The 13,730-nt window shown below is 41.0% G+C and overlaps 1 protein-coding gene across 4 annotated transcripts in view; it reads right to left on the minus strand.

Annotated features, from left to right (window-relative positions):
• The window catches only part of LOC132892969 (protein disulfide isomerase Creld1), a 76,146-nt gene that overhangs the window by 45,176 nt on the left and 17,240 nt on the right, over positions 1 to 13,730 (minus strand). For all 4 annotated transcript variants that reach the window (XM_060931579.1, XM_060931578.1, XM_060931577.1 and 1 more), the window contains 2 exons: positions 12,865 to 12,975; positions 8,419 to 8,510 (listed from right to left, as the gene is read on the minus strand). In XM_060931579.1, coding sequence (XP_060787562.1) covers positions 8,419 to 8,510; positions 12,865 to 12,975 — 203 coding nt within the window. The remainder of the gene's footprint in view (positions 1 to 8,418; positions 8,511 to 12,864; positions 12,976 to 13,730) is intronic.

A 13,730-nucleotide genomic window follows, 5' to 3' on the forward strand; every position in this document is an offset into this window, starting at 1 on the left:
ACGGTTAATTTAGAGTCACCAGTTAACCTAACCTGCATGTCTTTGGACTGTGGGGGAAACCGGAGCACCCGGAGGAAACCCACGCGGACACGGGGAGAACATGCAAACTCCGCACAGAAAGGCCCTCGCCGGCCCCGGGGCTCGAACCCAGGACCTTCTTGCTGTGAGGCGACAGCGCTAACCACTACACCACCGTGCCGCCCCTGATTAACATGCTATTTGTTAAAATTCTAACACTAAGGTTAATATGCTGACAGCTATCATGCTAACAGCTAACAGGCTAACATGCTAATGGCTAGTATGTTAACTTTTAGCATGCTAACACGCTGAGGGTGACATGCTAACAGCTAACATGCTAACAGCTAGCATGCTAACATGCTCAGGCGAACTCGCTAACAGCAAACATGCGAATTCTGCATGCTACCATGCTAATCCTAACATGTTAACAGCTCTCATGATAACATGCTAATGGTGAACATGCTAACAACTCGCGAGCTAACAGCAGGCATGATATCGTAATGGGTAACATGCTAACAGCTAGCATGGTAACACGTGAATGCTTATATGCTAAATGCTATCGTGTGTGCGTGTAAGTATTCCTAATAAAGTGGCCATTGAGTTGAAGTTGATTTACTGTCAAAGTCTCAAATGAGCAGATCCTTGCCAAATGCATCACCACCTATGGGGGAAGGGAGGAATGACTCAGTCAAGCTTCCACTGATTAGCGGCAAAATGGAGAAAAAATGGACGGACGAAAGGCAAGACGAAGGCGAGTGCGGGTCAGAACTGATATCATGTGTGATGGGTGATTTGGCCTGAGGTGCCATATGAAGTTTGGTGGATGTGTGGTGAAGTGTTACTGAGCAAAACTCCATTCATTTGAATGGGGCCAAAAATCAATGGAAGCCTATGGAGGTAAAAAGAGATGCGTGAAAACCAAGGAAAAGACGAGTGCAGGTCTCAGATGAGGGGATGGATCTGTGCGGGGACTTGGCCTGAGGCATCAAGCGAAGTTTCTTGAAGCTTGGTCACTTGGTTAAAAAAAAACTGATGGAGAGTGAAAGTTTTTCTCCTGAAACACCATTCATTTTCAATGGGGCCAAAATCAATGCAAGCTTATGGAGGAAAAAGGGATGAGCAAAAAGAAAGGAAAAATATGAGTGCAGGTCAGAACCGATTGCATGTATGTGTCGGGGGAGTTGGCCTGAAGTATCACATGAGGTTTGGTGCATCTGCGATGGAGCATGTCCGAAAAGAACGATTCGATTCATGAGCCCTATTCATTCTCTATGGGAAAAAAACAAAAGAAAAACGACAAGAACAAGAGAACGGGCGTGTTGATCCAAAAGCCGTATACAAGCACACTACACCACTTCGGGCCAGACGTCTCAGAGTTGGAACGGTGTCTCTATCTCGAACACCCTAGGAGGAGTAGTGGATCCAAAAAACGTGTTGGAATAAGGCAGAATAAGTAAACTTAAGAAGAACAATAGTGGCAAGCACATTAACTATAGGTTTTTCTGATGCAAAAAAAAAAAAAGAGACCACGATAAATAATTTCAAAACTCTTCCCACCATTAATGTGACCTATAACCTGTACAATTCAAATGAAAAACAAACAAATCTGTCAGGGGGAAAAAACATAAAAAATAAAAAACCGTACAATAAGCTGGTTGCAGAAGTGTGCACACCCTTAAACTAATACTTTGCTGAAGCACCTTTTGATTTAATTACACCATTCAGTCTTTTTGGGTTGGAGTCTATCAACCTGCCACATCTAGACTTGGCAATATTTGTTCGCTCTTCCTTGCAAAAGCATTCCAAATCTGTCAGATTGCGAGGGCGTCTCTTGCGCACAGTCCTCTTCAGGTCACCCCACAGATTTTCAGTTGGATTTAGGTCTGGGCTCTGGCTGGGCCGTTCCAAAACTTTTATGGGGTCATTGTCGTGCTGAAAGATGAAATTAATCTTCAGCTTTCTAGCAGACACCTGAAAGTTTTGGGCCAAAATTGACTGGTGTTTAGAACTGTTCATAATTCCCTCCAGCTTGACTAAAGCCCCTGTTCCAGCTGAAGAAAAACAACACCAAAACATGCTGCCGCCACCATGCTTCACCATGGGTATGGTGTTCTTTTGGCGATGTGCAGTGTTGTTTTTGCGCCAAATATACCTTTTGGAATTGTGGCCAAAAAGTTCAACCTTGGTTTCATCAGACCATAACACATTTTCCCACATGCTTTTGAGAGAGTTGATGTATTTTTTTGCAAAATTTAACCAGGCCTGGATGTTTTTCTTTGACCCTACCTCATAGTCCAGACATATGGAGAATACGGGAGATTGTTGTCACATGTAGTCCACAACCAGTACTTTCCAGAAATTCCTGCAGCTCCTTCAGTGTTGCTGTCGGCCTCTTGGCAGCCTCCCTGACCAGTTTTCATCTCGTCTTTTCATCAATTTTGGAGGGACATCCAATTTTCGGTAATGTCACTGTTGTCCCATATTTTCTCCCCTTCTTGATGACTGTCTTCCCTGTGCTCCATGGTATATCTAATGCTGTGGAAATGTTTTTGTCCCCTTCTCCTGACTGATACCTTTCAACAGTGAGATCCCTTTGATGCTTTGTAAGCTCTCTGTGAACCCTGGCTTTTGCTGGAGGATGCAACTGAGTAAATGTCTGAACTTTATTTGGGGTTCATCAGAGTCATTTTAAATGATGGCACATGTGAACCCAAAAAGACTGAATGCTGTAATTAAATCAAAAGGTGCTTCAACAAAGTATTAGTTTAATGGTGTGCAAACTTTTGCACCCAGCTTATTGTACGTTTGTTTTTCCCCCCAAATAGATTTGTTTGTTTTCCCAATTGAATTGTACAGGTTATAGGTCACATTAAAGGTGGGAAAAGTTTTGAAATTATTTATCGTGGTCTCATTTTTTTTACATCAGAAAAACCTGTCATTTTAACAGGGTATGTACACTTTTTATATCCACTGTACATAATCTATTATACTTCAATTACGTAGATCATCTGCTGTACAAGCCCCTGTGTATGAGCTGTTACTATAGAAACAATAAAGTATTAGGTTCGAACGACTTCCTGAGCTGTGCTATTAAACGAAAATATCACACACCTTCTGACCGATTAGATTCGAGCATTCGACTGCACTGTGGTATAAACTGAAAATCTGATAAATAGAGAATATTACAAGGATGCACAAAGATAGGAAGTTGATCTTCAAGTGGTCAATCACAAGTGAGCGAAGCGAATGAGAAGATGAACTTCATATCTTCACACCACCATGTAATGTTCTTTATATTATATGGACACGCGCACACAAAAAATATTTAATATTTTTATATAAAAATTTATTTTTTTCGCGGTCCAGTTTCCATCACATCCTGCGCTCTGATTGGCTGGCGAGCGGGTCCGCATCCTATGATACGGACCCCAGTTATGGACCTCTAGCAACTCGCTCATTCACAACAACAAACATAGTAGCATTTTTTGTCAACATTTATCTTTTTTTTTTATAAGATTTACTTATAAGATTATCAAAAATCTTATAAATTTTTGCCAGCATTTCTCAAGAGAATAGCATTAATTTTACAGCATGGATAGCGATAACGACAGTGTTCACAGTGAAAGCGAGTTTTACTACCCTGAGGAAGAAGAAATAAAAGAAAACATTTCAGGAGAAAGCTAAAAAACTAACTGTTGCTAACGCCGAGCAAAAACATGGCTGAATCCTGAATGACTCAATTTTGTATAAATAGGGGACTACATAGGTGGCAAAATGTCGTTTTTTTTCCTGCCATGGAAGTGCACTTGTATACCGAGGAGGAAGCCATTTGCATTACAGCCGTGCATGAGGATTCAAAATGGCGGCTCGGCTCGGTTTTCCCTTTCGGGCGCTCTCGTTTTCTGTTAGAATTTGGTAAAGAAAAAAATAAATATATTATTTACCAGCTTAAGGTCGGTCCATATGGTGAAATACCATGACCTCGGCCTTGAATACTGACCTCGGCCCAGAGGGCCTCGCTCAGTACTTTCAGGGCCTCGGTCACGGTATTTCACGATACGGACCCCCCCAGCTGGGAAATAACGTATATATTCTATTCCCTTTTAGCAGGTTTATTTCATTTGGTTTGACCGCATGCAATATTCTTATCATATCGCTTATCCTACATGTATTACGTCACTCTACTCAATGGAGAATGAGTGTTGAATATGGTTTACGATATTGCAAGGTTGTCAAGACAACATGACGTCACATGTCATAGACGTAAAACTTTTGCGCTAGCGAGCGACAGTAGCAATTTGTAAACAAACATGGCCACCAGGTTTGCTTAATTAAATACGGAAGAGTTTGAGAGAATTTTGAAAGAGAAAGACGCAATGAACACCCAAAAGAAGTGCGTATGTATTATAATAATAACAATAATAATAATAAATGGCTTTTTGTGGTCTATCAGATATATTTCATTCAGTCATCTTCGACTCATTCAATATCATGCTAGCTGAATGGAATACATCTGATACACCACTCAACACCAGCCAATATTATTTAAATATGTCACTCAGATCCGTGATGTATTTCATATGAAAAATACAAGTTTTTCAACACAAGAAGATAAACTTCATATCTTAAAGCCAGCATGATTCTTTTTATTATATAGACATATTCACAAAACAAAAAAATACCCAAATTTATCAAAACAATTCATCGATTTCCTCACGAGTGACATATAGAGATTTATGTCACAATTTTGGATCTCCATGTCCCGGATGTAGCTCATATAAAAAATACGAGTGGTTTATTCCCCAATAAAAACACTCGTGTCCATATAATATAAAAATCGTACGCAGCTGATTTATTTAATCCAAGAATACTGTGACATATTTGAAAGGTGCCCTTCCACCAAAAACGTTTAATACTGGCTCTTTTTGAAATACCATAGTTCACTCCGAGTTGCATATGCATGCTGCATGTGAAAATGTAATTCTACCCCCATTCCCTGTATTAGCTTATGAAAGAAAATAGTAGGAAAAACAAGCGAATCTGAAAAAGCCATACGAACTTACGTCACTTCGAAAATTAGTATTCATGGCCTCGCCCACCTTGGCTTGCGACCGCCCACGGGAAGAAAGTTCGGATTTAAGCACGAGGAGAGATAGCAGAGCCCATCTCGTCAGTAGCTCACGAAGAGGACCTAACAGCAAGCTGAAAACACGGCTGAACAAGTTCGTGCCTGTAACACATCAGCGTTGCATTTCTTGCCCAAGATATTAGAGGTGGCGGCACGGTGGTGTAGTGGTTAGCGCTGTCGCCTCACAGCAAGAAGGTCCTGGGTTCGAGCCCCGGGTCCGGCGAGGGCCTTTCTGTGTGGAGTTTGCATGTTCTCCCCGTGTCCGCGTGGGTTTCCTCCGGGTGCTCCGGTTTCCCCCACAGTCCAAAGACATGCAGGTTAGGTTAACTGGTGACTCTAAATTGACCGTAGGTGTGAATGTGAGTGTGAATGGTTGTCTGTGTCTATGTGTCAGCCCTGCGATGACCTGGCGACTTGTCCAGGGTGTACCCCGCCTTTCGCCCGTAGTCAGCTGGGATAGGCTCCAGCTTGCCTGCGACCCTGTAGAAGGATAAAGCGGCTAGAGATAATGAGATGAGATATTAGAGGTGAAGAAGAAATGGTTGGAATTTATCTTTGGAACACCACCAGCGAAGTATAATGTACTGTGTTCTGATCATTTCAACCACAGTGACTTTTCAAACTTCGGTGCCTTCAGTAGTGGTTTTGCTTCGAGGTTGTTTTTAATGGATCTGTACCGTCAAGACGATCGACCACCAGCTCACAAGCTGAAGTAAAACATGAACGTTTTGTTCGAAGATTGTTGTTACAAAATAGCATGTTCCTATTCTCCACGTTAGCATGCATGACATGGTCACAAGCTAGGCAGGGATGAGAGTTTTCTGCTTTTCGGCGGATTTCCGCTTTTTCTGAGTAAAAAAACGACCTTTTTATATTATGCCAAATCCGTTGAGAATTTTTTTATGATTAATTTCGGGGGGTTGGGGTATGTTCCTTCATGCTGTTCAAACTTTATTAACTCCAACGATGTTTACACATTATTTGTAAGTCGCCATCTTTGGTCTCGTTTAAATCTCGTTGAATGTGATGTAAAATTCATGTTATCTACATTGTTATTGGTCAAAACATCGATGTCGAGACCATAATAGCCAATCAAAACAGTTTTTACAAAGACACCCACATCCGCTTGTTCTGACCCACTGGAGGTAGCGTCACAGTGCTATTAGCCAATCAGAGGTAACACGTTTACATGTCATGAATATTAATGAGTAAGAGTTGAAATCCTGTCATTCTCCCGCCACCCACTCCTCCGCCAAACTAGAACAGCCTGAAACAGAAGAACCACAGCATTTTTTTCACCAAAACCGGCTCACAGGGCATTCATTCATACTAGAGACCACCGCACAATTAATGAAAAAACGATGCAAGGAGACCTTTAAGGTATACCTAAACCTATTACTATACTGAGTCATTCAGTACTGCGCAGTCCTCTCTGCGTCATCATCCAAAACAAGAATAAACTCCTCTTGTATTACGAAAGAACAATGTAATGTTGAGTGAGTAATAAAACTGTATTCCTTTTCATAACAGCATATGACTTACTGAATATAATTTGGCTGCAAATGCATTACATGTTCGAATGGAGAACATTTTTAGCAACTGATGACTTTTACAGATAATGATCAGAGATAGTGGTTTTATCTATTTTGGCCAAACTCCAAAGAAATAAACCTCTGGGTACATGTCCTGTATCCATCCCACAGTTACCATAATCCTGATTACGTCCACATGTCTAACTACAAACCATGTGCAACGGGAAACAATGCATCTTAAAAACAGCTTTCAGAGACGTCTATGAGTGTCGGCTACTCGGTCCCAGAAAACAATAAAAACTTCCTTTCAATGTTTCCGCTGCCCATAATTTGCTGCAAATCCAATTATTTCAGCACGAAATTGTCTTCGATTCGTGTCTAGCACGACCGGAAGCGACGCCTTATTTGTTGATCGATTCATGCACTCTGATTGGCTGAGTCGGACCATGTGACTACGCCGTAGCAAGTCAAAGTCCCTTCCACGTCAGGATCTGGTCTTTACAAGCAGGCTCCTGTCTCAGTACTAACCAGCTCTTTGAGGCGTATGGGTGCGGCGCCAATCTCCGCTTCCATAGCCCTTGGCCTCTCGCCTATACAGCTAGGGTTACAGTGGGGGGCTGGTCCTCTGGTAACCGCAAGAGTTTGACTTCCCCACTCGCATCTGTATCACAGCATGCCTTGCCAGATAGCAGTAGGTACCATTTTTATGATGTTCTTTGGTATGACCCGACCGCGAGTAGAACTTGCAATCTCCCGGTCGAGACAAATTACCACTAGGCCAACTCGCGGTCACCAGGCCGTAGCAGACGACAGTAAAGACGCAGTTGGTGGTTGCTGCAGATGATTTCACTCTGTTTACACAAAACCACTTCTTACACAGAAGAAGAAACTAAAACCTTCCATGGGCCAAATAAATATAAAGTCTATGTTTTCTGCATAATTGCATTGATTATATAAATTATTATATAAATCATAATTCATATTTTCATATCTAAGAACTGTTATTTTCATATCCCGAAGCTACCCGGAATGTCCGAGTTCCCATCGCAATCCATTACACATGCACCAAATAAGCTCACCATGTAGTCATGTTACAGAGCCAGGCAGCGTACTACACAGGGGAACTGAGAAAGCTAAGCACACACACATCTGGATGGAAATTTCATACATATTTTGCAAGTATTTTCCAGGGAAATGGTTAGTAATTTATTAGCTGAGAATACACCAAAAGGCATATAAATTTCAAAATTTTCTGGGGGGGTTATGCTCCCAGACCCCCCTAGCATTAGCGTGCCTTTGGCACACTGCGGCGGCAGCTTTGCCGCCACAAATTCCAGAGCTCCCTTCTACTTTTTTTTTTTTAAGCTGGCTACTTCAGATTTTCTGGAGAAAGCCCAAGTTATTATTTCCTTTGTAATGCTGTTCCTGCACATATAAAATAGGTATTGATAAGGAAATTCCTTGAGACAATAGAGCAAAAAGATGTCAGTCATATTCAACAGAAAAACTGATAAGTACGTAATTCTGAGAGATCAGAGTTCCTTATTCTGTTTTAATAATGCTGTTTGCTTTCTGTGGATATTAGTAGCTAGTTATGTGGAAGTAAAGAAAAATTCCCAAATATTTTTAAAGCATCTTACCAGATGTCTATTTAAAGACATTTAATTCCAGACTGATCAGATATTACTCAGGATGATCAAAGTTAAAAAAAAAAAAAAGTGGTCTGTATGTTGTGTTTACCAGCACATTCTGGTCCGAAGCGACCTGCTGGGCAGCAAAGTCGGAGCTCTTCGATACACAACCACTCGAACAAGTCAGGTGCTTCCTGTTGTCTGAGGAATAAAGACGTGTTAAGTGTTAATAACTAATATACAATTGATTTATGTAATGTGATTTAAGACCAAGCTTGGAATCAAAATAATTACACAATACACAAGGAAAAATGGTCTGTGTGTGTTCTAAAACAAGTAAAAAAGGATGTAAAACGACATCATCGTCCACATAAATACAGTGGTGCTTGAAAGTTTGTGAACCCTTTAGAATTTTCTATATCTCTGCATAAATATGACCTAAAACATCATCAGATTTTCACACAAGTCCTAAAAGTAGATAAAGAGAACCCAGTTAAACAAATGAGACAAAAATATTATACTTGGTCATTTATTTATTGAGGAAAATGATCCAATATTACATGTCTGTGAGTGGCAAAAGTATGTGAACCTTTGCTTTCAGTATCTCGTGTGACCCCCTTGTGCAGCAATAACTGCAACTAAACGTTTGCGGTAATTGTTGATCAGTCCTGCACACCGGCTTGGAGGAATTTTAGCCCATTCCTCCATACAGAACAGCTTCAACTCTGGGATGTTGGTGGGTTTCCTCACATGAACTGCTCACTTCAGGTCCTTCCACAACATTTTGATTGGATTAAGGTCAGGACTTTGACTTGGCCATTCCAAAACATTAACTTTATTCTTCTTTAACCATTCTTTGGTAGAACGACTTGTGTGTTTAGGGTCGTTGTCTTGCTGCATGACCCACCTTCTCTTGAGATTCAGTTCATGGACAGATGTCCTGACATTTTCCTTTAGAATTCGCTGGTATAATTCAGAATTCATTGTTCCATCAATGATGGCAAGCCGTCCTGGCTCAGATGCAGCAAAACAGGCCCAAACCATGATACTACCACCAGGGCTCGAAATTAACTTTTTTTCTTTGTGTCCCCCAGTGGTCCCGAATTCTGTGTTGTATTGTCCCGAATGGAAGCAATAGTGTCCCCATTTTTTTTTCCTCTCTGAAATAACCAGTGGTTAATATTATCACATGAAGTTACTATTATATTTGTAATTATGCGATTTTGAACCCTTTATATCATTTTTACAATAAGTCACAAGACACAAGCGACACATGTCCTATACATCATCTACTTCAAAATGACAGTTATTGCATTTTCAGTTTATTAAACTTTGGCGATCTCACTGTATGAATAGATACCCGTTTATTTAAAGGGGCCAACTAGCTCATTCAGAAAATGTTTCAACTCCCTACATCTGCAGTACACTTTAGTTGAAAATAAGACCCCTTTTATGTTCATTTCATCTACTTATACCTTGACTATCTGTTGGCACTTATAAGGCCAACTTATAATTTTCACCATTATCGTTATCCATTTTTATGAACTTTCCGTTATCCATTTTTATGAACTTTCCGTTATCCATTTTATGAACTTTCCGTTATCCATTTTATGAACTTTCCGTTACCCATTTTATGAACTTTCGCTGCCAAAACGTGGGTGCAAATGTTAGCAACATCAGCATAGTGGCAGGTCCGAGCCTAGTTGTGCTGCTGACTGACTAAACTTTCTGAACTAGAAAGACACCAAGAAAACTCACTTATTCTGTTGAACGGTATCTTCCGTCAATATCATCCACATCATTCCTGTTGTATTTTATAACGTGTCTAACAGTGTTCATTAAGTTCATTCAGTTGCTAGCGTTGCCTGCAGACCAGGCGAGGACACTTTGGATCCTGAAGGTCCCGGAGACGTTATGTCTGGGCTTTCAGTTTCTTCCCCGCGGTCGGTCCGCTTCAACCACTTAAGCATTTTTGTTCTGGCAAGAGTCGGCGCAGCGTGTGCGGTAGCAATTCCATTCCAAGTCCATATAATGCGGACTCCAGCCGAAGATTCTAGAACAGAATGCGCTGCTCTGTAGCCTACGGATGCAGGTGCATCGAAAGTGTAGCTACTATGTATTTTTCGCTGTTAACGTTTTAAAATTAAAATTGACAAATTAGGTGAATGTCTGCATATGTGTTACGGCTTTGTAAATAATATTAATGTAGAACTTTTTTTTTAGATCTATTTTTTTCCATTGTCCCGGGATTGTCCCAGATATGATAATTTTGTGTCCCGATGACATTTTTTATGGTCCCCGGGACATCGGGACACCGTTAGTTTCGAGCGCTGACTACCACCACCATGTTTCACAGATGGGATAAGGTTCTTATGCTGCAATGCAGTGTTTTCCTTTCTCCAAACATAACACTTCTCATTTAAACCAAAAAGTTCTATTTTGGTCTCATCCGTCCACAGAACATTTTTCCAATAGCCCTTTGGCTTGTCCACGTGATCTTCAGCAAACTGCAGACGAGCAGCAAGGTTCTTTTAGGAGAGCAGTGGCTTTCTCCTTGCAACCCTGCCATGCACACCATTGTTGTTCAGTGTTCTCCTCATGGTGGACTCATGAACATTTCCATTATTCAATGTGAGAGAGGCCTTCAGTTGCTTAGAAGTTACCCTGGGGTCCTTTGTGACCTCGCCGACTATTACACGCCTTGCTCTTGGTTGATTCTTTGTTGGCCGACCACTCCTGGGGAGGGTAACAATGATCTTGAATTTCCTCCATTTGTACACAATCTGTCTGACTGTGGATTGGTGGAGTCCAAACTCTTTAGAGATGGTTTTGTAACCTTTTCCAGCCTGATGAGCATCAACAACGCTTTTTCTGAGCTCCTCAGAAATCTCCTTTGTTCGTGCCATGATACACTTCCACAAACATGTTGTGAAGATCAGACTTTGATAGATCCCTGTTCTTTAAATAAAACAGGGTGCCCACTCACACCTGACTGTCATCCCATTGATTGAAAACACCTGACTCGAATTTCACCTTCAAATTAACTGCTAATCCTAGAGGTTCACATACTTTTGCCACTCACAGATATGTAATATTGGATCATTTTCCTCAATAAATAAATGACCAAATATAATATTTTTGTCTCATTTGTTTAACTGGGTTCTCTTTATCTACTTTTAGGACTTGTGTGAAAATCTGATGATGTTTTAGGTCATATTTATGCAGAAATATAGAAAATTCTAAAGGGTTCACAAACTTTCAAGCACAACTGTATACAGTTTAACGTGCAGGATGCAGTACGGATTGTAGTCAGTGATGGAGACAGCTTTTAAACAAAGTATTTACTGTTCTTCAGTCACGTTTGGCTATAATTGTTTTTTAATTGTCGTGGCTCAGGTGGCTAAGGCGCCATACCATAGATCCGGGGACCCGGGTTCAATTCCGACCGGAGGTCATTTCCCGATCCCTCCCCGTCTCTCTTTCCCACTCATTTCCTGTCCTGTCTCTACACTGTCCTATCCAATAAAGGTGAAAAAAGCCCAAAAAAAATCTTTAAAAAAAAAAAAAAGGATTTTGGAGTTGGAAATGGAAATGGAGTTTGGAGTCACGTTTGGAGTTTGCCCAACAGCATGTGGCAGACTCCCCAAACACATGGAAGAAGATTCTCTGGTCTAATGAGACTAAAATTGATCTTTTTGGCCATCATGGGAAATGCCATGTGTGGCGCAAACCCAACACCCTGAGAACACCATTCCTACAGTGAAACATGGTGGTGGCAGCATCATGCTGTGGGGATGATTTTCATCTGCAGGGACAGGAAAGCCGGTCAGGACTGAAGGAAAGATGGATGGCACTAAATACAGGGCAATTCTGGAGGAAACCTGTTTGAGTCGGCCAGAGGTTTGAGACTAGGACGAAGGCTCACATTCCACTGTAGTGGTTTCAAGGGAAACATTTAAATGTCTTGGAATGGCCTAATCAAAGCCCAGACCTCAATCCAATTGAGAATCTGTGGTATAACTTGAAGATTGCTGTACACCAACGCAACCCATCTAACTTGAAGGAGTTGGAGCAGTTTTGCCTTGAGAAATGGGCAAAAATCACAGTGTCTAGATGTGCTCAGCTAATAGAGATATACCCCAAGAGACTTACAGCTGTAATTGCAGCAAAAGGTGGCTCTACGAAGTATTGACTTTTTTTTTTTGGGGGGGGGGGGTGAATACCTATGCACACTCCAGATTTCAGGTTTTTTTTCCCATCTTAATTATTGTTTGTCACACAATAAAACATAAATTTTCACCTTTAAAGTGGTAGGTATGTTGTGTAAATCAAATGGTGCTAACCTTCCAACAATCCATTTTAATTCCAGCTTGTAATGCGACAAAACAGGACAAACACCAAGGGGGATGAATACTTTTGCAAGACACTGTATATAGCAGCTGAGAGAGGTATTTACACTAAAGTTTTAAGTAAACTCCTAAATCCTTATTTAAATGTCACAAACATATAGACCACCATTTCCACGCCTGGTACTTGCATACACATCTGCACTCACCTGTGGAACCACCATGTCTCAACCTGGTCCTCGATCTGTTCCAACAGTTTGTTGCATTCAAAGTCAGTTTTCTCACATGCTGTCTCTACGATCTCCAGCAGGCGGGTTTCGCTGCAAACACACATACAAAGAGTTGGAAAAAATGACCAAGAGTGAGCCAAAGGACAATCTGGGAAACGCAAAGCACTGTTCTCCTATTACTGATTATTGATAAAAGCAACATTTTTAAAGACAGAATGAAACTGCTTTGTTAATTATGTCAAAAGTAGAAATACAGAATATACAGTGTCTTGCAAAAGTGTTCATTACAAGCTGGAATTAAAATGGATTTTGGAGGGTTAGCACCATTTGATTTACACAACATGCCTACCACTTTAAAAGTGAAAATTGTTGTTTAATTGTAACAAAAACAATAATTAAGATGAAAAAACAGAAATCTGGAGTGTGCATAGGTATTCACCCTGAAATCGATACTTTGTAGAACCACCTTTTGCTGCAATTACAGCTGTAAGTCTCCTGGGGTATGTCTCAATTAGCTTAGCACATCTAGCCACTGGGATTTTTGCCCATTCCTCAAGGCAAAACTGCTCCAACTCCTTCAAGTTAAGATGGGTTGCGTTGGTGTACAGCAATCTTCAAGTTATGCCACAGATTCTCAACTGGATTGAGGTCTGGGCTTTGATTAGGCCATTCCAAGACATTTAAATGTTTCACTTGAAACCACTACAGTGTAGCTTTAGCAGTATGTTTAGGGTCCTTGTCCTGCTGGAACGTGAACCTTCATCCTAGTCTCAAACCTCTGGCCGACTCACAGGTTTTCCTCCAGAATTGCCCTGTATTTAGTGCCATCCATCTTTCCTTCAGTC

The sequence above is a fragment of the Neoarius graeffei genome, chromosome 10 (genome assembly GCF_027579695.1).
Source record: "Neoarius graeffei isolate fNeoGra1 chromosome 10, fNeoGra1.pri, whole genome shotgun sequence".
NCBI classification, from domain to species: domain Eukaryota; kingdom Metazoa; phylum Chordata; class Actinopteri; order Siluriformes; family Ariidae; genus Neoarius; species Neoarius graeffei.